The sequence below is a fragment of the Sceloporus occidentalis genome, unplaced genomic scaffold (assembly GCF_023333645.1).
Source record: "Sceloporus occidentalis isolate IW3139 unplaced genomic scaffold, rSceOcc1.0.p SCAF_309, whole genome shotgun sequence".
Classification (NCBI taxonomy): Eukaryota; Metazoa; Chordata; class Lepidosauria; order Squamata; family Phrynosomatidae; genus Sceloporus; species Sceloporus occidentalis.
In genome coordinates, this window is record NW_028317289.1 from 436,770 (window position 1) to 462,831 (window position 26,062).

The following is a 26,062-nucleotide window of genomic DNA, read 5'->3' on the forward strand; positions in this document are numbered from 1 at the left end:
GCATGTGGGATGGAAGCACTTTTAAACTGGAATGCGGAGGAAAGGTGGAGTCTAGATCCGGAAGAGGCAGAGGGGAGCGTGTGGGGCAGATTACTGCTGGAATTAATACTGAGAAAGCATTTGCGCCACGCCATCTTCACAGGACGAGACCCTACCAGCTAACGCGACGTACAAGAGACTGCAGTGATACTGTACAGAGGAACACATATGAAGGGCCGAGGAAAGATTGCTAAGGTGCTACGTCTAAATCTAAATAAGGTTCCGGGTTTGACGCCTCCCGGTTCAGGTTATCTTTCCGACGGGATCAGTCGTCGTCGAGGGCCTCTGTCTTGATCTCGTTGGCTCCCTGCCGGGCCAAAGCTAGGATGGTGTGATTGACGGCTGCCATTTCCACCGCTAAGGAGATGGGATCTTGGTGGTCGCTGTGGCTAGTGCTGTCATCCTAAGTATGTAGAGGTAAAAAGAAAGGAATAACTAGTTAATTAACATATGAAACTGTACAGTTCATCAGATTCCCAACGCTTTTACTATGGTTATTAAGAGCCCAGACACCGGACGTGCTAGTTTGGTATCGCCTTCTGATTTAGTATTGCACCTTTTTTCTATATTTGACATAAAAAGAGATAAAAAGACGGCAATCTATTCTAGTAACAGTGCTGGCAAATGCAAAGGTCAAAAGAGGTTTAGTTCTTAAAATTCTAGAATATCTGACCCATTGGAAATGATGCTAAAATCTAAGGGACGAAGACAACGAATGCAACTAAAATGTAAAGTTTGAGAAAGCAGCTTGCACTCTTGAGGTTACACACTGCTTTCTCAGACCGGCTTTCTCTGCGATCGCTCGCTGCTCCGGTGACACGGTAGCTTTGACTACAAATTGATACATTTCTGCAAACTGGGCTAAAAATGAGAATCTCGCCAGTGTATCAGCGAGGGGGGCTTGTGACGGAGGAGCTCTAAGCTGATTGGCTGGGGAGTACAAGCAGAGAAGCCGCATTGGGAGTGATTTAGGTGCCGTTTGAAGAGTTACTGGTGTGGTGATAAGACTTGCTTCACAAGCTTTGCAACAGAATCAGTTTTTATACAACATCCCGCATCCCAATGTATCCCGGCAGGGACGTGGCATTCTCCAAAACGAAGCTTTCTTCTTAAAAACAGCTCTTAGGGTTTAATGCCTCCTTACTGGAGTTAAGAAGGTAAAGCTTTGTATATGAAGTCATTCCTTGGAACATTAGCCCAAGTACCTCTGGGTCAAAAGTAAAATGTTGTTATCGGGAGCAGTAAACCTCGCACTACAATATAACGGTGCCAAGATCCTCCGAGGGGACGAACAAAGCTAAAGCAGTGAGGCTCACCTGTTCAGAGTAATCGTTCCCATCGACGTCATCGCTGTTTGAATGGCCTCCAGGACTTTGTACATCGATGCCATGACTCTCCAGGATTGCTGCTTCTTCGAAAAAAGCAAATATGGCCCTAAATTATCTGCGATGGCAACGGAAACTACCCTGCAGAGTTAGCGGCATGTAGGTAACCCGGCAATGGGCAGAGGTATTGTGGCATTGCCGGTGGCTTTGTCAATTGGGGGAGAGATTTGCTCTACTTTGAGAGTTTTGCTGGATCCCAGGCATGTCATAAGGGGCACCCCATGATAGTTTCCCACTTTTTTTTTTTTTAAAGGGACTTCATTAGCATAAGGATGACTTCATTAACATCGCCATAAAGAATCATTTCAATGTGTTTCTTTGTATACTGGAACAATGCGAAAATAAAGCGTCTTCAACGCCTCTAGAACTAAAACACCAGACTAGTAACATAACCTGGAGTTTATAGGTTGGAAACCTATCTGGCCAATCAAATCTCACATAACCCAGGACCCTCTGCGTATCGTCACGCGGTGCCGCGGTACATTACCAATATTGGCTCTTCTCTTAATTTCCTTTCGTCGGTTGGCAAACCAGTTATAAACCTTCAAGGACGTGACCCTCTCCAGATCAGACAGCTTTTTTCCTAGAGAAAAAAAACATACAGAAAACACAAGATGAAAAACCTTGTTTGTGCTGCTTTTTTTCCCCTCGACCCCACAAGTTCTTCCTTTACTAGCTGCAGGACTATGACATCATTGTGATGTCATGCTGGACAAAGTCTCTCAAGAATGCGGGATAATTACAGACAAGGGGTCAAAGATTAAGTTGAAAGTTGCTTGAGAAACGCAGCTGCCATGCTTCTAAAAAGTGATTCGGGTTTCCACGGGGACTACTTCACATTTAGAACTTCCTCTTGAACTTGCCCGCAACGTCTATTTTTAAAAAAAAAATTCCATTAACTTTTGTTCCGTTTCGAGGACGGAGTTTCCTTTTCCCTTCGCTGTGTTTTAAAATGCTAGACAGCCCCGTAACCTTCAAAGTAAGAAGGAGCACTTAAGTTTATACACGAAGATCCCCCCCCCCGTAATCTACTCATCCCAAGTGATGCCGAAGCCAACTTGGCCATGTACTGATTTAAAGCGGGTTGGCTTCCCACCAAGTGCCTTAATAGGGAATGAATTATCGTGCAGACGTAAATTATGCAGATGGATGTGATTTTTACATAACGTTTCAAGGTCTTTGCTGAATAATACGCAAAGACGACAAACAGAGAATCCTCAAATTGCTTCCGAGGGCCGCAGAGAAGGGATCGGACGGGGAGAGCGGACCTCAACCTGGCCGGGAATTCGTAAAAATAAATAATAAAAATACCGATCTGTGCTTTTATGGCTGAAAATGTAAAAGAGGCGGATTGTTTGTAGAGTAAAGAATTCCAGATGGGTGGAAGAAGGTTCTATTAAGTCACTGGTGGGGTAACTGGCTTTGCCCCATGTGTGACTAGTAAATCCAGCACTGGATGATGCCCTGAAGGTTGGGAATTCGAGGGGCCCTGTTCTACGCACCCGCTAACGCTTTGCCCTTAGACGTATTTAACGAGATTAAGACATGAAAATCTCTTCTCTGTTCATCTTAATGGACACAAGGTCTGTAATCCATTAAAAAGCAGACCAAGTAGGAGGCCGATAAATATCATTAAAATCTGGAAAGTCATCATCAGAAAGTCCATATTGGACGAAAGCTGGACAATCACGTTTCATACTTTTTTTTTTATTCTAATTAGTTATTTATGAACCCAATAGTACACATTGCTCAATCCGATGAATACGCGGTTTTGGCTAGAAGAAGAAAAAAAAAACAAGCTTCGTAACCCAATGATAAAATTACCGTATTGGCTCGTATATAGGCCGCACCCTTAAAGTTTGGTGCTACTTTAAAGAAAATTTTATTTTTAAAGAAAAAAACCACGGGTGGAAAAGTAAAACAGTATTTTACCTAATAAACAGGAATCCACGAATTGTAACATTTCTGGTATCTATTATGCAGTTAGTCAGCATATGTTACATACAAAGAGATATTTGGAAAACCAATAGCCGTTTTAAGGTCCCCACCTTAATTCGTAATGCACCTTACTTATAGATATGCCCCTCTGCCCCCTGATATGCTTTATGCCCCCTAGAAATGCCACTCTGCCCTTCTCCCAGACTTACCAAAGAATCCCCAGACTCCCTGGTGTCTATCTGGGGCAGCTAGTAGACAAACTCTGCTGCCGCCCGGCACTTCCCCGTCACAGAAGCCCAGGTGGAAGTGCCGGCAGCAGCGGAGGTTGTCTGCAGAAAATTTCCGCCGGGGTTTCTATGGAGCACCGGAAGGTAATATCACGCTGGTGCTCCGTTATTGAAGCCCCCAGGAAGTGCCAGTAGCAACCAAATGCTAAGGGCATTTCTGGAAAGGGTTAAATGTGGGATTTAATTACCAAACACTGGGGGCGCTAGACATTTAATATAACCTAAAAAAGTTTCCCCGATGGGGGCGCACCATTAAGGGCCACGTCTGACCCACTGGGTGCGGACACCTCGGTAACAGCCCCCGACACACTGGCATCATGTCCCTTTAAATACCGTGGTGCTGGTCAGGCTTGTGTGTGGCCGCGTGGCATTTTTACCTGGTTTCTGTATCACGGCATTGCAGGCATTTGCGATTTCCTCGCGTTTCGCCTCGTCGGGATACTGGTTCTCGTTAAAATAGCTGGAAAACAAAGTCTGGGTGTTATCAGGGTTAAAAAGAGCTGTGTACAAAAGTTACAACACTCCATTTCTTCACTAAAGAGGGGGTCCGCGAATTACGCTGGCGGATACGTTGAATATTTCATCTCCAACTCCACTGTGCATTACGAATGGCCGGTCACAGGGCTGAGATGGCCCTGTATAATGTATGGTCAATGCAGGGGGTGTTAAAGTGATGTAACTGATCTGACTATACATTACACAGGGCCAGCCAAGCGCTTCTCGCAGTGGGAGCTCACTGGTGTCGGCCCTTCACAATGTATAGTGAAACAATAATAATGATGACATGAAACAGACAATCGCCATTAGTAACAGAAATCAGTTTATTGCCCAGTGCGGGGCTATTTGTTAGTGTTTACTTTGTTTAATGGCTTTAAAACAATATGTATCTGGGTACTCACATAAATTCACTGTCATGGAGTCTAATATTAAGAAGAAATGCACTTTTCAGCTGAAAAGGGGGAACTCTTTTGCGTTACACTCCCTGAGCAGGAAGTCGCTGGAAAAAAAAAAAGGCAGGGAAACTTCCTGCTGCAAACGCTGGTTTTAATAATTTAAGGGTACAGAAATGTAAGGAAATGTTTCAACTGTGTGTTTGTGAAGTCTGCATTGAAACATTGTGACGTGTTAGTACGTGTGTGTGTGTGTGTGTGTGTGTGTGTGTATTCATTAACCACCTTCATAGTTGCCCTATGAAACCCCTGTAGTTGTTGCCATCAGCTTGTGGATTGTGTTTAATGACTTTATTCGCACGCAGATATTCTTTGCCGCAATAAGATTCTGAAAAGTTCTTATCCGGCTTATAACGGGAAGTCGCAGCTTCATACTCGGCTCGTGCGCTCGGCTCACGTGGGATTCTGTATTCTGCGCCAATGACGCTTTAACTCCACTACGGGATAAGTAAAATATGCTTCAAATAAAAGTAAGGTTCTTTTCAATTTTTACTCATAATTTATATATATATATATATATATATATATATATATATATATATATATATATATATATATATATATATATATATATATATATATATATATATATATATATATATATTTTGGGGGACATCCGATCACAAGATCAAAAAAAGAATCTTGTCCTGAAAAATAAAACCAATATATAAAACTTGCGTGGGTTCACTAAATGGGAGAGGAGAAACATCCTTGGTCACAAAGGGTAACAAATAATAAAACTGTCTGGTCCTTCATGGGTTAATTGTCTTTTATTAAGTGTAAACAGGGTTTCTTCTCCTGTCCAAGTATCCTCAACATTGTCATCTATTAACAATCTACGAGTATTTCTGTGAAGCATGCGCAACGTCAGAAGAAGCCCTTACTTCTCAACACTGCAGAAAGTCTCTTTGGAACAAACCACTTCGTGTAAGGAGGGGGGGGGGGTCATGTGGAATAAAACATTTGTGAAAGAGGCAGCTGTGTATTGGCCCTGAGGATATTTGGAACCAGGACAGAACACCCCCATGGCCCTTGCACTGTGGTACAGCCTGCCCTGATTGTGATGTCATAGTGCTGTGATGTCACAATGCTGTGATGTTCTGTAAAAGCACATCCAGACACTGTGGTTGTTTCAGATTGTGAGCAGTAGCAGTACTGAGCATAACCGTTACCTGTCCACGACAGGGAGCCAAATCGCGATTTCAATTGACTTTGAAAACACAAAATAGGCAGAGATTAAAAGGCCTTCATTCGTGTGACGCAACACCCGGCACATAGGTGCGAGTCTCTGCCCCTGAACATCTTTGACTGACACCCGACAGGTACACGTTTCAGCCGTCATGGAGCGCACTTGCTTCGGCACTCCTGGCCCTCGCACAAGCAGCAGAATAACATTCACGCTGGTTGTGTTTGGCTGGATGCTCTTATGCGGCGGATCTCTACTTTCTGTCTATGGGTTCGCGTCATGCCAGTCCGACAGCTGTATCGCCTACAGGGTGACGGGCCCGGTACTTGCCGGGGTAGGGCTGGCATGTTTAATGATGGCAGAGTTTACTGCCCAACGAGAGAGGAGAAGGAGGGAATTAGAAGGAGACCCGACGGATCCAGATAGAAGCTTCGTCTGCGGCAAAAGCCGGCAGTTTGTGCAGTTCCTGATACTCGGGGTGCTGTTACTGGTTTGCGGGGTAATAGTTTGTATCCCAGGACTTGTGGTACCAGCCTGCAAACCGGCATCCAACACAGACAAACCCCCTAAAGTCTGTGCAGCTCGCTTAGTGCAGATAATCGCACTCACAGTAATCGGCTTGTGTTACTGGCTGGCTGTCTGTGTGAGTAGAAGCCGTCGGGACGGCGACTCTGAGGAGGACCCAGAAGCCTTCAGATACCAGCCGGTTCCAGGACCTGATTGGTCAATGAGCAGGGACCCTCCTTCCTACGACAGCATCGTTTTAGAAAGGGGCGACCATGATTCCGGCGGACGCGGCGGGGAAAATGAACACAACGTTCCAAGACCGTGGGGGCCGTCCGTACAAAACAACGACGAGCGTTACCCTTCTGAGCCGCCTCCAAGATACGAGGACATATTCCCTACTCAGCCGGATCCTGAAGAGAGTTCATCATCAGCATCGTATCACTCGGTTTCACAATCATCGGAGTCGAGTGACTATGAGCTCGCACCAGGACCCTAAACGTGGAAAGTCTGAACTATTGGGGGGGTTTTTTTTCTAACATTTCGACTCAGTACAGAGTTTGAGCCGGAAGCGTCACCCAAAACATCGCATCTGACAACATCCAGGTCTGCAGATAAAGGACTGAAATCAGACCGGGTTTTCTGTCAGTGCCGGCACCGTACAGAACGCCTGTCGAAATGTTTTTTTCCCCCCCGTGAGACTTCCACCTTAAATAACGGATAAATAAAATGACATCTTTTCATGGTTGCCCCTCAAACAGTATCTGTGTGCGTTTGTGTGCGTGTTGGATGTACCGCGTGTACGAGGTCACATTATCGTATGGAATCTATAACATAAATCTCTTACATGTGAAATCAATGAGTTATCTCTGGCTTGGAATCACCTCCAAGATACGAGATATATCCTACCCAGCGCGATCCTCTTCATATTACTCGAGCGACTACGAGCTCGCACCCGGACCGGAAATGTGGGAAGTCAGCGGTTTTAGGTCGGTTTGTAGGAGGATAGATTAGATTTCTGCACTGGGTTTTTTCATTCTCAAAAATAGTTTTTTCCCCCCCAACATTTCTTCTCCAGGCAGTTTAACCCAACAATGTTGTGTCTTCGTTAAAATGCGCCGTCTTTATATACCGTATTGGCTCTATTATAGGCCGCACCCTAAAAGTTAGGTGCCTTTTAATAGATATGCAGCCACTCTGCCCCCCCCCGAGATGTGCAGCCACTCTGCCCCCCCACCTAGACTTAACAGAGCAGACTCCCGGGTGTCTTGCGGGGCCGGCGGGGGACATCTACGTAATACGTGTATACAACTTCTGGTGCCGGCACTTCCGCTGAGTGCCGGCACCTGGAGTTGTATATGCGTATTGCGTAGATGTCCCCCGCCGGCCCCGCAAGACACCTTGGAGTCTACTCTGGTAAGTCTAGGGCGGAGGCACATCTCGGGGGCAGAGTTAAAACGCATCGTGCAGACGTTCCCCGTGGGAAGTCCCGGCAAGGGATATTGTTAAAGCACATCGAGCAGGCATGCCGGCAGCGGAGGTCGTTCACGCTCATCGCCGCTGCCGGTGAACGTCTGCGCGATGCGCTTAGACAATCTCCCGTGCCGGCACTCTCCCTGTGGGAAGTGCTGGCAGGGGAGGCTGTCTCAGCGTATCAAGAGTAGGATGCAGGTCTCCTGCAGCGCTACGGGGATCTGTATCCTAACCCTGCTGCCTGCCCGGCGCCTGGAACTGCATGCCCCGGGCGTCAGGCCATACGAATTGCGCATTCCTGCGCTAAACCCTGAATATAGGCTGCTCCCCCCCCTTTAAAGTACGGCCTATATTTGGGCAAATACGGTATGTATCGCTGCCAAATAGGCGTTACTGCACAAATAATTCTTGGAAACCAAAAAGATGGCGTCTCACCGCGATGCTTGTAGACGTGCTACGGGGGGGCAATTAGCTCACTTTCCATGAAAAGACCCGCGGCTGCATTACTTACAGGGGGTTGGAGGGGGCGCCCTGCGGCTTCCGTCTCCCACAGGTAGGCTGTTCATATACCTGGATGGATAAGGCAGCCGCCATGTTTACAGGAGACGCGTTTATCTGTGCTGTTAGGGACATGTGAAAGTGCTGCTTTCATGTATGTTGTGTGCGTGACTGCGTCATTTAGTGGATACGGCCCGCATACTGCAGGGCACAGTCTCTAACTGGATGTTAAAAACAAACAGCAAAATATAAAAAAAAAAAGAAAAGAAAAATGCATTTCTTGTTTTTATTTCCCAACCTGCCCCCCCCCCCCAGTTATGCGCATCTGAACCCAGGCTTGCCACATTGTCTCCCAGATATGACTTATACCCCCTCGTATGCTTTATACCCCCACATATGCCACTCTGACATTCCCAGATATACTTTATATACCTATATGCCATAGTGCCCTCTGATATGCCTTATACCCCTTATATGCCACTCTGCTCCCCCCGATATGCCACTCTGCCCTCTCCCCGATATGCCATAGTGCCCTCTGCTATGCCCTATACCCCAGATATGCCCCTAATACAGAGCAGTTCTAAAATAATGTAAAAAAAATACAAATAAAAGCACAATCGTTCCTTTAAGGCGCTGCCTGCCTCCCCAGAATGAGTTATCAAGGTTAATATCTGTTGCGGAATATGCAGGACTAAATTGGATCCAGTAACGTTAAGATTAAAGTATAATATTATTACACCAGACACTTGGCAAGTTTCCACGGTATATACAATGCCCAAAACTGGCTTTTTGGAACAGTAACAATCGATACGAGACGCAGAGTGCACTAAACCAATAATGAAACGTTGGCAGTAGCTATGCTCTTATCTCATGCAGGCTCTTGCTGTGCTACACTGCCGAGAAACATTCTTTCGCCTATACACGGGACAAAGATCCATTCACCCGCCTCAGAACTCTCACCAGAATGTCCGTATCCTGGAAATGGGGTCTCCGGAACTGCCCCAAACATTCTAGATGAGGCCTGACCACAACCGCCCCCCTCTTCCTGCCGCTAATGCCTCTCGCTACACAAATGAGACTTTAGTGGATTCATTCTCCAGTCCTACCTTTCCATTACAGCCAAGCACTCCTTTCTCCAGGTGAACCGACTTCCCCTTCGCAACCGGAACGTACCGGAGGTGGCGGTGACGGGGGGTGGTGTCTGCCTCCATTCTGGGTCATCTATGGGGGTAGGTGCAGGTCTCATACTCAGAGTAGCACCTGGAACACAGTGGAATTTGAGCATCAGGAAGCACGATAATGAGATTGCGATTTGCAGAGGTCCACCAGACACTCAGACCAACAATTAGAGTTCTTGAACACCCGAATCATATTAGAGTCCACTGCGGACATTAAATATTTAACTGCTTCCCTTTTACATTTTTCCGCAAGATGGCGGCCCTAACCAGACGAGTGACAATCTCTATACAGCGGCATCGAGAACCTTAGAAGCCAAGAATGTTGGTGCGAAGGAAATTACCTTCAACCTCTGGATAAAGGAATATGGTTGTCGATCATAAGATATTTACTTAGAAATCATTTTAATTATGTTTCTAATATGACAAACAATTCATCCAAAAACAGACTGAGAGACGTCCCCTGAAGGAATCTCAGGCAATCGCACTGCTAATATTTACACAGTACGGCATGAGACACAACATTGAAAAGAAGATCCTAAGTAAGATCCGGTTGAGGAGAATAAAATCTGAACGTTCCTTGTGTCGCGCAAAACTCTGAAGACCGAGGAACACCCCCCAAAGAGAAGGCCATAGGGAAGCACTTAACAGAAAAACAGGACTGTGCTAAAATATACCCCAAAAAGTGACTTGAAAATGAAACGGAACAAGGAGAGATTATTTTATCATGGAATTTTGGTATCTCCTTTGGTTTCCAAGACGCCATATTACCATGTATGTTCTCAAGAAATCGGCTAACGGTTTTGTGTTTGAACGGTGGAAGTCCCAGGAGCTCCACTCAAGATGTAAACGTGCAAGCTTTAGGATCGTTTATTTAGGACACAACTAGAACACAGACTGATTATAGCACCTCAAAGAGTACACAAAGGGGACATTAAGGAGGAGCGCTCAGGTTTCTGGAAGGGGGAACATTTACTTATATATATATATAAATATATATATAAAACTATATGAAATACACCAAGTGCCTTGAGTTACATTGTTGAAAATGTTATTATGTGAGCTGCACTGCATCAGATCTCAGTCTAATTGGTTGGAAATGTGATTTACTAACCCCACAAGGTACTGTTCAAGATAATCAGAAGTGTAATTTGAAGCTTCCGAGAAGCGGAGAATAAAGAGCAGCCCTTAGTATTGCGGAGAAGACTTTTAAAGAAAGGAAATAAGACCTTACGGTAGTCCTGATAAATATCCCGGGGTTTTTAACTTCTGCAGGGGCTCTGGCACGTAACGGCAAGAAAGAAGGGCAAAAAAAAAAAATCAAACGTTTCACTCTTATTCAAGATTTATACTCGTTTTCTTAAGGGCCGCCACATCTCATGGACTCGCAACATAATGTATTGGTTCTTAATTGAAGGCACTGAATGATTGGATTCTTTTATGTTCTAGGCCAGGGGTGTCCAACATGCGGCCCTCCAGCTGCTGCAGGACTACATCTCCCATAATGCTCTTTCAACTAAAGAACCGGGAGACGAGTATGGGAGATGTAGTCCTGCAGCAGCTGGAGGGCCGCAGGTTGGACACCCCTGTTCTAGGCGATTCCTTGTCCCTTTGAATATACATGTTCTGGCGGGCACCCTTTGTCTAGGGAAGTCAATAAAACAAAAGCCGCTCTCTTGCAGTCGCCCGCTATTTTCCTTCGTGGTTTCATCTATGGCAGACCTGGGCAAAGCACGGCCCGCGGGCCACATCCGGCCTGCTGAATAGCTCGGACCGGCCCGCAAAGAGTGTCCTGGTGACTCACCAATGAGTCCGGTGTCCCCCCCCCGCCCCGGTCACTTACCTTAAACTCCTGTGTTGGAAGCGTTTGTCTCGGGTGCCGGCGCTTTACGCTGGGCGCCGGCATATGACGTCAGACGCCGGCGATCAGCAGTGAAGCGCCGGCACCCGAGACAAACGCCTCACGCTTCCAACACAGGAGTTTAAGGTAAGTGACCGGGGCGGGGGGGGAGATCCTGAGAAGGGGGGGTTAGGGAGTTAGAGGGGAGATACTGAGAAGGGGGGTTAGGGAGGGAGGTCTTACTGTGTGTGTGTGTCTTACTGTGTTTGTGTGTGTGTGTCTTACTGTGTGTGTGTGTATCTTACTGTGTCTGTGTGTGTCTCACTGTGTCTGTGTGTGTCTTACTGTGTCTGTGTGTGTCTTACTGTGTCTGTGTGTGTCTTACTGTGTCTGTGTGTGTCTCACTGTCTGTGTGTGTCTTACTGTGTCTGTGTGTGTCTTACTGTGTCTGTGTGTGTCTCACTGTGTCTGTGTGTGTCTCACTGTGTCTGTGTGTGTCTTACTGTGTCTGTGTGTGTCTCACTGTGTCTGTGTGTGTCTCACTGTGTCTGTGTGTGTCTTACTGTGTCTGTGTGTGTCTCACTGTGTCTGTGTGTGTCTCACTGTGTCTGTGTGTGTCTCACTGTGTCTGTGTGTATCTCACTGTGTCTGTGTGTGTCTCACTGTGTCTGTGTGTGTCTCACTGTGTCTGTGTGTATCTCACTGTGTCTGTGTGTGTCTCACTGTGTCTGTGTGTGTCTTACTGTGTCTGTGTGTGTCTTACTGTGTCTGTGTGTGTCTTACTGTGTCTGTGTGTGTCTTACTGTGTCTGTGTGTGTCTTACTGCGTGTGTCTTACTGTGTTCATAGCTTATTCAGTTATTGTAATAAATATTTTAGCCCATTTTTTAGCTCAAAATATTTTTTCCTTTTTTTTCTCCTCTAAAATCTAGGTGCGTCTTATCAGCAGGTGCGTCTTATAGAGCGAAAAATACGGTATGCACTCCGAAGCCTTGTTCATTTTGTTCACTTCTGTGCTGTGCTAATAGTTATTCAGGCCTTACTTATTCAAGCACCTCTACCAATGACGTAGGCTTGAATAACTTTATTAAACAGCACATAAGTTAACAAAATGGACAAGGCTTCGGAGTTTGTAGTTTGTAGAGGTCTGGCCCTCTAAAACCATTCCAATTTCTCATGTGGCCCCATGGGAAAATTAATTGCCCACCCCTGATCTATGGGGAACAACACATTTCACAGCTTCCATAAAGAAGCAGAGGGGAAAACCACCCAAAGTTACCAAAACGTTTATATATTCAAATAGCGTCCCTTTACCTGTACATTGCAACCTCCTATCTCGGAGTTTAGGCAAGAAAAAGTGATTACTCAGTTAGAGGAATAAGGAGGTGGCTTTCAATACGGATAATATTTTTGTACTAATATATATATATATATATATATATATATATATATATATATATATAAAAAATCTAGAATTAATCCAGTTGGACGATCGGCACCTGAATAGGATATAGAAATGGCGCGCAAGACATCTTATTTATCGGTATTAAGTACTGTAACACCGGGGGGAGGGAATCCCAACATACCCGAATTGGGATCCTTTACAGAGGGGAAAAAAAGATTTTATACAGATAAAAATACTAAAATAAAAAAAACCTTGATTTATTGCATTTTCCCCATAAAATTGTTTAAGTAATACAGAATAACCTCATGTATTTATCTTAGACAGCGCTCCGGGCTCCGCCACCCCACGTAGCGGAGAGGCCGATCATCCGACAGGATAATCTGCCCCGGGTTTTACGGCAGAAGGGGCTACTACGGCCCATCCCCACCCCCCGGAAAAACATCCCAAAACGGCCTTTAAATACAGCTCCTAACTTATTCAAACTACCAAAAAATTATTTGCTATAAATAATAGTTTCTGTATAGAAAATAGAATGTTAAATGCTGAAATTTAAAAAAAATAAGGTTTATTTACACGTTGTATTAAAGGTTTCCGGGACCAGGAAAAACAGAATAGTTTCTCGTAAAATTGAGTTTAAAATATTATTAGAATTTGCATTCTAATCATTTAGAATGATTTTGAAGGAAAATGTACCGGCCAACAGCGGAGGATTTTAAAACAGAAGTTTTGCTAGATGTTTTTATGCTGTAAAAAAGCAGCATTTATGATTCATTCCTTCGGACCCTAAAAAAGGGTTAATATGTAATAGTGGTGCCCCCAAACACAGAGTATATGCCGGCCCCACTCAAAAAAAAAACACCCTCGGTATACTTATCTGAGGGTGGTTGATAAACAGAACAACCTCCCAGCAGAAGTGGCAGGGGTTAATTAGACTGAATCTAAGACAAGACCAAAGGCAAATTAAGGTTTGAGTCTTTAAAGCAGGAAAAAAGGGGTGGACTAAATGGGCCGTCAAATTCTGTTTCCCCCATACTGTAGAAATGTGGGTACATATTAAATATAAAAATATATAATTACAGAGGTTATACAGTAAGAGCAGCACCTATATGAGGCTACTTTACTAATACGCATACTTGTTTCAAATGAATTACTTTAAAATTCATAAGTTGAGATGGAAAATAAATTTATATATAATATATATATATATATATACACACACACCGTATTGGCTCGGATATAGGCCGCACCCTAAAAGTTAGGTGCTTTTTTAAAGAAAAAAATTTCTTAGTAAAAAACAAAAACAAAAAAAAAACCACTTACATATGCTGCCACTCTGCCCCCCCTAGGATATGCTGCCACTCTGCCCCCCCTAGGATATGCTGCCACTCTGCCCCCAAGAGGTCCCCCCCCCTAGACTTACTGGTGCAGACTCCCCGGGGTCTGGCAGGGCTGGCGGGGGACAGCTACGCAGTACGCGTACTCAACTTCCCACGGCGGAAGTGCCAGCACCGGAAGTGCCGGCAAGGAAGATTGTTAGTGTACATCTCGCAGACGTTCACCGGCTGCGGCGATGCAAGTGTTAACAACCTCCGCTGCCGCCATGTCTGCACGATGCGCTAAGACAATCTCCCATGCCGGCACTCCCCCAGTGGGAATTCCTGGCAAGGGAGATTGTTAAAGCACATCGCGCAGACGTGCCGGCAGCGGAGGTTGTTTATGTTTGCATCGCCGCTGCCGGTGAACGTCTGCACGATGCGCTTAGACAACATCCCGTGCCGGCACACCCCCCCCCCCCGTGGGAAGTGCTGGCAGGGGAGGCTGTCTGAGCGTATCGGGGAGTAGGATGCGGGTCCCCTGCACCGCTGCGGGGGATCTGTATCCTAACCCTGCTGCCTGCCCGGAGCCCGGGACTGCATGTCCCGGGCATCGGGCGCTAGACCCCGAATATAGGCCGCACCCCCACTTTAAAGACTTAAAGTGGGGGGGGGAAAGTGCGGCCTATATTCGAGCCAATACGGTATATATAAATATATATATATATAAATGAATTTTCATTGTTTTCATGTAAGCTAATTGGAATTTTAAAAAAATAAATCTATTTTTTCTGTGCCTTTTTCAAAACAAAATGCTGAAAAGCCGCACACCTGACATGCAAAAATATAATGCGACAAAACAACGCGCAGCATTTTGGGGCGAACACGCGTTCTCTAATGACGCGTGTCAATCAGACTGCAGGGAGACGGCGCTTTGTGTTCTGTAGAGATTAATGTGATTTAAAAGGTACGTTCCCAAAAATGAGTCTTTAAGTCTCCAGACCCTGCTGGCGTCCATGGAAGAGAAGGATACTCAGGTACACTTCCTCAGACAATTATTATTATTTATTGTTTTACATAGCGCCATCAAATTCCTGCACACGAGCGACCGCCTCTTCTGCTAAGGATAAGCACACAACTGACCAACATGCGCCATAACTAAAGCAATCATATACATTAACCATTTCATATCAGACGCCCAAACGAGCAGAGAAGCCAGACGTTCATAAGGGCCGGATCTGCCGTCCTCAATGGAAGCACGGTTACCCCCGTCCTGTAACGTCTGCATTAAAGCGCTAGGTCTTATTTACCTGGGTTGGTCTTCTCCAGCTGATACCATCGGTAGAAAGCTCTCTTCTTCTGCTCGCTCAGGTCGGACCCCTGCTGAAGCAGCCAGTGGGAGATCCTGCTCTGACTGATACCTGTGGCGGCAAAACCGGACAGACGTTCTCGTTAGAGCCCTGGTGCAAAACGCAGAGGGAATCTACACCTTTTAACCCTCCGACGGGCAGGGAGTGATCATGGGAAACAGACCTAGCATGGGTTAACCCTCCGAGAGGCAGCAGGGGCAAAGCGGGGCAATCAGCAAAGATCGACTCATTTGTTAGAAGTTTATACCGTGTCTTACTTTGATTTTTTGGGCAGCATAATATTCTTTACGCGCATGTCCAGATATCCTCCCACATTCTTACCGAAGATCCTGGGACATAATGAGCCTTGACAAAGAAATTGCAAGGGTGTTGAAAGAATTTGGTGGCAGATAAGAGCCATTTTGCCCTACAAAGTGCAGCCATTTTTCTAGCTGCACTTGCAACCCTTACTTGGTCCTTGGTCTTGTCTTATATTCAGGGTAGCTAACCCTCTGGTGGCTCCTGGGAGGTCATTCAACTTATGCACTACCCTATCTTTGAATAGAAGGTGAAAGACAGCATTGTTGGGGGTTATTTGCCTTATTCTTATTCGGTTATCATGCGCTGACCTGGTATCCCTAACGGTATCCGTCTGGCACCAGGCATGAAAAGTTTAACAAACTCAGCTCTGAAGTTTTAAAACTTTACTTCCCTGGTAATCATAACTTATTTGTACGAACATTTTAAATCAAGAGCGACGGGAAAAAAAATAAAATCTTTAAATTGATTTAAAGATGTTTTATGCTCGGGACAGGGGTTCTTAAATCAAACGCGTGCATTAGGATGATTGGAGCCGCCGAAACGGCACCGCAATGCAGAGACATCTGCGCCCTTCCTGATGTAGCACATGGGGGGGGGGCATCTTTACCTGTAACTTGCGCGACTACAGCCTGAGATATTCTCCGGTTGGCAAGAAAGGCTTTGATTTCTTCTTTAATGACGCTGCTGTCTCTCCTGCGGTAAAAGAACAGATACAGGACAGGTGAGAGGTTAGAAGGGCATTACTATTATTCCCAACACATGAAGGTGTGTATATATTATATATATATTATAGTGGACTGAGGCATTAAACGCGTTAGGTGGCTACCTTATTGTGTGTATACCATCACCATCAAAGTGACCCCAAACTATATATATATATATGTTTGGGGTGATGGTATACACATAATAAGGTAGCCACCTAACGCGTTTAATGCCTCAGTCCACTATATATAAAAACATATATATAAACATATATATATATATATATAAACATATATATATATATATATATATATATATATATATAAACATATACATACATAGTACAGCCGGGGGTCCGTTCATGCCATTTGAAATCCTGCTGAAATCCATATTTATTTTTTTCTTGGAAATGCCACAGTAGTGGGAAGGGAGCAGCAAAGGGTTAATAATAATAATAAAAAAAGATATAAAAAAATTAAAAAAGCAACTTGGAGCGCAGAGCCAGGGGCCAGACTCGCAAAAGCAAAATGTCATAAAGTATCTTGCTGCTTGACATTTCTTTTAATGAGTGTCATATCTGATCAGAAGTGTCATAACGCGAGGATGGATGACGGTAATTCGCGGCGGGTTGAGGAAGGTGCGCGAGAGCCATATGGCACGCGGAAAGTTTCATTACTGAGGGGAGGCATAAATCTTACACATCAGACATAAAACCTGAGCCATAAAAATAAGCCGGGGGGGGGGGGGGGGGGGTATGGATTTAAGGCAGAGGCGGCTGCATAATTTATTGGTAAATAATTCAGGAGGTATTCCGCCGAGAGACAAACATTCCGTTTCACGCTGCGGCTTGCTAGGGGTTAAACTGGCTACTTAACCTCAGCGGTGCCTGCGGTTCTGTGGAATAGGGAGTGCAGTGAAGGGGAACGACCGTCTGTACGGGACGCCGCTAAGTGCGTATCGCCCATTTAGCGAGGACGCCGACGCGTTTTACCGCGTGCTGTGCTGCTTTACGAGAGGTTGGATACGAGATGGACTTTTCCTCCGGCCCCTACTGCTTCTCCCGAATGAGATCTTTAGAAAAGGGATGGAGAACGTGCAGGCTTCCCCTCCCCCGGTGACAAACTGGGAGAATCGATCTATTATTTGCCAAAACGATGTGTGCTGCTATATATTGGGGGGCATTAAAAGACCTCCCGCAGTGATAGAGGACAACCCGTTTTCCAGAAACAGAACGTAAAGCGGGGGGATTTGTATGCGGTTCACACAAAGCCCCCCCCCCCAAACAGACTTCAATCTGCACAAAAAAGAAATAAATAAATAATGATATAATTTTACACAGAAATTCTGGTGAAAAGTCGGGGGAGGGGCTGATTTATTTTTGTAATAGGAAGATAATGCAAGGATCGTGATTTTGTGGGTTTATTTAATACATATTGGCCTTAACTACCTTTGTATCGCGCAACATAAACCTCTAGGAACGGCATTCTTTCCCATCACGGGAGGGAAGTTCTATTATTCAGCTCACAAGATCAGGTCCCTGCTTCTCTGCATGCGCTAATCTTATTGTCAAATTGTATATTGTTGCCGTTCATTTTTACCCTCCCCATTGTAATAGCGCTGGGGAATAGAGGACTGCATTGGGATGCGGGTCCCGCCAAAAAACACTTGCGGGCTGCTCCCTCACAGCGTCTCTTTTCTTGCTCCGCCCAGGAACAAAACTGAGTCACGTGATGTGACATCACTTCCCGTGACTCCGCCTTGTTCCTGGGCGGAGCAAGAGAAGAGACGCTGTGAGGGAGCAACTCGAGGGCAGCCTTGCGGGACTGCGTGGGAAATCTGCAGTTCAGGTAAGGAGGTGGCGTGATTGGCCACACGTGGCGGGAGCGGGCGTGATTGGCCACACGTGGCGGGAGCGGGCGTGATTGGCCACACGTGGCGGGAGCGGGCGGGATTGGCCACACGTGGCGGGAGCGGGCGGGATTGGCAAAAAAATCAGCAGGAGCAGGATTATAAAGCAGTCCCGCGCAGGGCTCTACTAGGGAGCCTGCTGGGGCTCTAGTAATAAATGTAATGTTACGCACAAGGGCTGTTTGGATTTTCTCCAGCGCCCACATTGTGAAAGTTACTTCTGATTATTTGTGACGACACAAGTTTAACGGATGCAATGATTAGATAAATATGGTAACTGCTAAATTAAGTTTAATGGTAAAAAAAAAAAAAAAAGTGAGTTTGGGGGAAAAAAAAACTAAAGTGAAAAGCAGATTTAGCATTTTGGAAGAGATGCTCGTAAAGGCAGGTTGTAAATCACCGCTAGCATTACATAACACCAAAAACCAATATTATAACCTGTCTGGTTGGCTTGCTGAAAAACGTGATTTATTGAGAATTTATTATTGATTGCTTGAAGCACTTCACAAATCCTTGAGGAATGGGCACGGCAGAAACCTCTATTACAAAAAGCACTCCGTCTTTCTTTTTTATTTTAATAAAACCGACTAATCACAATTTTATGCAGTCCTGATCTAAAATGAGTCGTCGCCGAAATGGGGGGGGGGGGGGGCCTTAAAACGATCATTCCGACTACGTTATCAGGAGTGGAATCAAGAATTTGAAGATCGACGTGGGTTAGAGGCTGTAACTCGAAGCCAAAGAGATAACTGAATTATGTAAATATTCTGGACTTTCCTAAAACCCTTCATTTTCTTACCAGACCTATAAAAACGACGCAAAAATAAAATAAATGTATAAATGTGATTCTTTTTTTAATTTAGTGGGTGTTTATGGTTTTATATTATGTGTATATATATATATATATATATATATATAAAAAAATGTATATATATATAAAAAAAAATGTATATGTATGTATATATATATATATATATATATATATTATATATATCATACATATATACACCGTATATAAAAATAAACACACATACAGCCCTATACATCATAACGGAAAGGCTGCTGGTCTGGGGATTATTCTGGCAGCCCATGAAGTCAAAGACTTTAGGCTAAGCGATTTTTTTTAAACATTACTGATTATATATATATATATATATATATAGATATAGATATATATAGATATATATATATATTTTTTTTCTTATTATTTATTCCATACATACAGTCATTGGATTTTTGAAAAGAGAACCAGAACAAATCAACGTATTAAAAAAGTGTTAAATAGTATATATAAAAAATAAAATGTATATATTTACAATGCGGGAGGTTGTGTTGGGCACGTGGCGTATAAAAAAAAAAAATCAGCTTCCATGACTATATGGAGATTTCCACGCAGGAGGTCGGCTCCCTCGGAGGCCGCTACTTCTCCATGTTAAAACATTTACACATTATATTTAACCCTTTAACGTGGCACTCTAATCGTGCAAAGCGAGGCGTTGCCATCCCGGATCCCCCCCCCGTTTGACATAGAGTCACGCGGCTCGCTGGAAAGGCCGGGAACCCGACACGGGATGTAGAATGGTACGGAATATTTCCGAGGAGGGCAAATTGCTAAGTTAAGAAAAGAAAGCACTTAATTAAACCAAGAAATGAAATGCAGCTGCAAGTAAAAGGCCAAAACAGAATTTTAATCTGTTTTCTAATTAAAAAAAGAAATGAGAAATTTCAAAACCAATTACAGTGTTTGGGAGAGAGAAACCTACCGTATTTGTTTGGCAAATATATCTATATTCCGAGCGCCAAGCCATCCCAAACGCCAGATTTTTATCAAATAATTTGCCCTTTAAAAGACATTACTAAAAGGTTGGGTGTAGTTGCAGATGCCTTTTCCGCAGACCCCCCCCCCGTTAAAAAATGACATCAATAAAACAAGGTTTATACAGATTTAAAGTATTTTAAGTTACTACAAATAAAGTGTACATATTTAAAGCCAGAGCCATTTTCAGTCCATCTAGCCTGTCCTTGCTTGGTCCTCTGCCTTGAATATGCCGATCTCATGCATGTTTAAATACCCTCACTATATTGGCCGCTACCGCCTCTGCTGGGAAGCTGTTCCACCTACCACCCTCTCAGAAAAATAAAGCTTCCTTATGACATCTAAGCCTCCGACCCTTTGGGTTTAGGACCTCTCGGCCATTTCTCCTCTTTCGACAACAGAACTAAATGCTAAAAATGCGCGTTTTGATGACATCACATCAGCGAGACAGCGCCCACGTGTCCTTTTCGTTTACTGGCTCGTTACCGTGACGCGTGTCCCACTCCATATGTCCGGCTGTGTATTCCGGCCCCGGCCTGGGGTGGCAGGTGGAGGTGGGATGAGGGTCCCTATGGGTTGGTGGAACCCAATGGCTGCTCGACAGGACATTTCATCACCATACGACGGCCAGGGTCAGACCTGGGGACCTCACCTCCTCTCGACCGAGGACCTGTAATTTATCATTTATTCTCTACTCGCTATTCAAAGCGCGGATCCCGGGAGGACATATACAAGAGTGCTTTCTTGCCACTGATTGGCTGCCTCGAGCAGGTGTGAAATGACAGACTGCAGGGGAAGGCAGCAGCTGCAGCAATAGGGCTGCATCTTCTAGGTCAGGTAAGTGTTTATTTCTTAAGAATACATAAAACTACTCACGGTCCTCCTTAGACGGAGGGGGTGGGTAAGGAACATTAGTCTGTCCCGCTGGCCACGCCAAACACTCCCAGCCGAATAGATTGTTAGCTTTGTAAACTGAGCACAAAGCACGCCGCCGTCCCTGGCGGATCGTAACTTCAACAATTCTACAGGAACGGCAGCGCTTTATCGCAGCTTAATCCACCCAGATGAGCGATTACACGAGCCGCAGTCAATGGAGAGCGAGAACTGCCCCCCCCCCGCGCCCCCCAAAACCACAGAGAAGATGAGACGTGGGGAGCCGGTAAAGCATCGCGCTCCTCGGGCTAAATCACCGCGGCCCCCGAGAGAAGTCAGGAGTCAGACGTTTAACTGGGAAACGGAAAAACCAATTAGGAAGACGACCGTACACGCTGATTTATTACTCTGCCGGCCGCCAAACCTCAGGCAGGCGCTTCTCCCGAGACGGGATCGGAAAAAGGAAACAAAAAAGGGGATATTTCTGTCACAGACGAAATCGCTTTAGTGAGCAAGGGGTTAATACGAACCGTATACTGACTATATGGCCACTGGTGTGTATTTGGCGGTTTACAGTTCTATAAAGAAACCCTGTGTTCTCAGGCTTTTTAGGATTATTCCTCCCCATTGAACAGACACTCGAGCCATCATATGCACTTTAACGCGTATGACAGCTGCGCGGTGCCTTTAAATCTCCATAGTGTCCCCCTTGCACATGCATGGGGGGGGTCCACAGAAACTGATTGGCTGCTTTACCCTAAGGCTTTGGACCGTGGAGGAGGGCAGCTGTAGGGCTGCAGCTTCTATCTCAGGTAGGTTTTTTGGGGTAACTGTCCCTTTAAGGACTCTCTCCTGTATTAAGTTGCTGATTGTTGTTGACTGGTTCAGACCGGCCGGGCGATGGACGACTTCGGGCCGAGAAATTAGATACTCAAGTTAAGCCATCTTTTCCCACACATCCCTACTTCCCTAAAGAAAAGAAAAAAAAACAGTCCCTTCCTTAAAACCTACCAGACAAGAACATTAATAAATAGCGCCAGCGACGCCAGAGCCTGACCTCATCAGCTCCTCGACCTTGTCGTCCACGTCCAGGTCTTCCTCGGACGCTTCGTAGCTGTACGACCGCGGCCCGATGCTGTTGGCGTGGTAGCGCGACGGCGACAGCTTCCCGTTGGACGTGGGGAGCCTCTCGTTGCTCTCTCTCCCGTTCTGATTGGTGGTGCAGGGCTGCGGGGAGGTGTCACAGCTGTTGCTCGGGGACGGGGACATCCCGCAGTGAAGGGTCTGCGTGGACGCGGTGGCCGTGGAAGACGACGCGGGGACGTTGTTGGCGGTGCTGTTGTTGTAGGACGTCGCCCCGTAGCCGGACCTCCTCCCGAACTTGTCGCTGTGTTCCTGGTCGAGGCGGTCCAGGGTCTCCAGCGCGTGGAGGACCTCGTGCTTGGTCATCCCCGTACGTCTCAAGCGCTGGAGCAGGTCTATCTGCTCGATGGTGAATCTCGGCTCGTCTGTGTAATGCGACATGGTTTCTGGCAGACTGAAAAGAAACGAAGAGAAGAAGTAAATAATGCGTTCTTTTAGAAGGTTGTGAGAAGCTTAAAATGAATAAAACCAAAAATATTCACTGAATGTACCAATTCCAGCAAAATAATATGAAAATAAAATACTTTTGTAACTAAACATCCCGTTAAACACATCGCTCGCAGAACATCCGAGTCCTTCCCAAGAAAGAGACTCAAGTAATCTTTCATTTATTTTTTTTTCTTTCTTCCAGGGAATGCCTAATTGTCATGTGACACTAAAGCAGGTACTAATTGGTTGGTGACAGAAAATCGGGGGAGGGGACAAAATGCAGAAAAGTTTTTATGTAATTAAACTTTCAGATGTAATAATAATAATAATAATAATAATAATAAATGACAGATCGGCTCATGTTTTTTTTAACTTAAGGTTAGACACATTGGAGTGATTTATATATAAAAAAAACAAAAAACCCATGCCTTATATTATAAATAAATGTGTATATATACACACACACATATATATATCTATATATATACACACACGCACTATATAAACAATGTATTGATTGAGATATCTATATCTATCTATATACACACACTATATAAACAATCTAATATATATATATATATATATATATATATATATATATATATATATATATACATACACACACACTATATAAACAATCATATATATACACACACACTATATAAACAATCATATATATATACACTAGGGCTGAAACAACGAATTGATAAAATCGATAATAATCGATAACGGAAATCGTTGTCGACAATTTCCGTTATCGATTAATCGAGTGATCGATTCGTTGTTGGAGCACTCGGCTCCTTTTACTTACCTCCGCGAGCGTTCCCCGCTTCCGCTACACGCGCTGCACTCTCCGCCTTCTTCTAGTTGCGAGTGGCTCCGTTCGCACAGAGCGGTTCGCGGGGGTGGGGGTGGGGGGGCAGGCCAGGGTAGGAGACTGAGTGCAGGGCAGAGTGGGGGTGGGGATGCAGGGCAGGGGGTGGGGATGCAGGGCAGGAGACTGGGTGCAGGGCAGAGTTGGAGACTGGGTACAAAGTGCCAGGGCTGGGTGCAAAGTGCCAGGGCTGGGTGCAAAGTGCCAGGGCTGGGTGCAAAGTGCCAGGGCTGGGTGCAAAGTGCCAGGGCTGGGGCAAAGTGCTGAGTGCTGGGTGCAAAGTGCCAGAGCTGGGTGCAAAGTGCCGGGTGCAAAGTGCCAGGGCTGGGTGCAAAGTGCCAGGGCTGGGTGCAAAGTGCCAGGGCTGGGTGCAAAGTGCTGGGTGCAAAGTGCCAGGGCTGGGTGCAAAGTGCCAGGGCTGGGTGCAAAGTGCCGGGTGCAAAGTGCCAGGGGTGGGGCAAAGTGCCGGGTGCAAAGTGCCAGGGCTGGGTGCAAAGTGCCGGGTGCAAAGTGCCAGGGGTGGGGCAAAGTGCCGGGTGCAAAGTGCCAGGGCTGGGTGCAAAGTTTCTTGAACAGTAATTGTCCACCTCTTTTCAGAATGTTTGGGGTTATTTTGTTTCATAAATACTGTGTTTGGGTTTTTGTACTTTGAAAATATTGGTTTTTTATTACATCACAACAAAATAAGAATGTTAATGTAAATTTTAAGTTGTTTTTTAACATCCAGTTCATTAAATTATTTTAAATAAACAAAAAATTTGCATATTGTTTTTTTATCCGATTAATCGAAAAAATAATCGGCCAACTAATCGATTATTAAAATAATCGTTAGTTGCAGCCCTAATATACACACACACATACTATATAAACATAATCTACTATATTATATATATACACACACACATACATACACATACTATATAAACAAGCTACTATATTATATATATATACATACATATACACATATATATACACACACACACACACACACATATACATACTATATAAACAATCTACTATATTATATATATATATATATATATATATATATATATATATATATACACACACACATATATAAACAATTTATTGATAGAATTCAAAAAGGCAAAACAAAGGGAAGCATTTATATAATAGTATTAAGATAGAAAAATACTTGATAATATTTGAAATAGAAGAAAAAAAAAAGTTCTATGTAACAAATTCTTAAGATCCTTAAATAAGTTGATCAGAAAGCATGCCAAGCCGAGTATAAATAATAAAAAATAAAGTGGAAAAAAAGGAAAGATGTGCTTTGTGAAATCGTTTCTTGGAAATGTTTTTCGAAAGGCAGCAAAATCATTTGATCAAACTCAAAATCCTGATTTCTTTATTCTGAAAAATGAGTATGTATCGCACCGTGTCACCGGCTCCGCATGCAAACCGTCCGGGGTGATTAATGACCGCCGCGTAATTGCTTTGCAAAGAGAAAAACAATTCAAAGCGGACAACTCTGAGCACCGAAAAAAATACATTTTTAACCTCTGGATTGTAAACCGGGCCCTCGTTACATAATGTATCGGTTCTAGTTTTGTCAGACCCTTTGAATGTAGGGACTGGAAGAACCGCCATGGGAATTGTTGGCGCTATATAAATAAATAACTTAACAACCTTGGTCCAGCAGCAGGTAAAAATCCAAAGGGGCCGGTTCACACGATTACCCCTCTTCCTAGTATATGAGCCTGGGGTATATCCTAAACAAATGGGAGGGGACACAGGGGGGCCCCAGGGGGTAACACAGGGGTAATTGAGACCAGCGGTGGTAGAATAACCACAGCGGGGAAAATACAGACCCTTGCGTGGTGGGGTTGACCAGGTTTGGAGTCGCTGGCACATCCTCGGAAATCAAGAATGCCGATGGACGTAGAATTCTATATAAAATTCTTAAAAATGTAACTTTTTAAAAAGAGCTATTCCACAGCAAGGTAAGTGCTGCATCACGTAAAAGAATTAAAAGTCACATTTATTTTCTCCCCGACGATACTCATTGCTGAAAAACCGCAGTGAAATTTTTATTATGATACTGGTGCTGCTTAGCAACAGAGTCGCGTCAGTCTTCTAAAGCGTGGCCGTTATGTATGACACGTCAGCTGTCTGACCTCCTAGGACACGGGTAGAGAGCGAAGGCGCCTCGGCCGCTGGATGAACAGATTGTTTGAAGAGCAGTGAAAGGCCCCCCGGATACCCGAGAACATTTCCGAGGACCTGCGCGCCTTCTCTGCAGTAATTCCTGCTATTAGAACAGTCCTAACCGGTCCCCGCAGAGCACTTTCCCAGATCGCTTCCCTTTATCATCCATGACCGGCAGAGGACGCGCTAAGGACCTGCGTGAGACAGAGTTTACACGGCGTGCAAGACGCGCGCAGAATAAAATCTCTCTTTCAGGGGTTAAAGGGACAGCTAAAGCTCCTTCACGGAGCCGTCTGAGGCTAGAAGTTTGGCCTTCAAGACATATTAGATAAGCAAGCAGCTCATCTCATAGAATCGCGCTACCCTGCCTCCTTAGGCCAATCTATAGACAAACACACCGACTCCCTATTGCGACTGCCTGCAGGGAAAAAATAGAATGGCTCTGTCTTAATCACCCATGCAGAGACTCATTAATGGAAGTCTATG

The 26,062-nt window shown here is 44.8% G+C and overlaps 1 protein-coding gene across 1 annotated transcript; it reads right to left on the minus strand.

Moving 5' to 3' along the window:
- Nucleotides 1–304: 304 nt before the first annotated feature.
- On the minus strand, nt 305–22,485 carry LOC149274935 (homeobox-containing protein 1). The gene is made up of 8 exons (XM_089505089.1): nt 22,019–22,485; nt 16,270–16,355; nt 15,303–15,413; nt 9,367–9,520; nt 4,027–4,109; nt 1,912–2,007; nt 1,356–1,444; nt 305–442 (listed from the first exon to the last, which is right to left on the minus strand). Exons 1-8 carry the CDS (start codon nt 22,483–22,485, stop codon nt 305–307), a joined length of 1,224 nt encoding a protein of 407 aa, XP_089361215.1.
- Between the last annotated feature and the right edge of the window lie 3,577 nt (nt 22,486–26,062).

What these genes read in the sequence shown, in the direction of transcription:
- LOC149274935 (XM_089505089.1), bottom strand. Translation starts at nt 22,485, where the DNA reads ATGTCGCATTACACAGACGAGCCGAGATTCACCATCGAGCAGATAGAC. An exon ending in TGTAGTCGCGCAAGTTACAG is followed by an intron (nt 15,414 to 16,269) that starts GTAAAGATGCCC and finishes TTGCCGCCACAG; the next exon opens with GTATCAGTCAGAGCAGGATC. An exon ending in TAAGAGAAGAGCCAATATTG is followed by an intron (nt 1,445 to 1,911) that starts GTAATGTACCGC and finishes TCGAAGAAGCAG; the next exon opens with CAATCCTGGAGAGTCATGGC.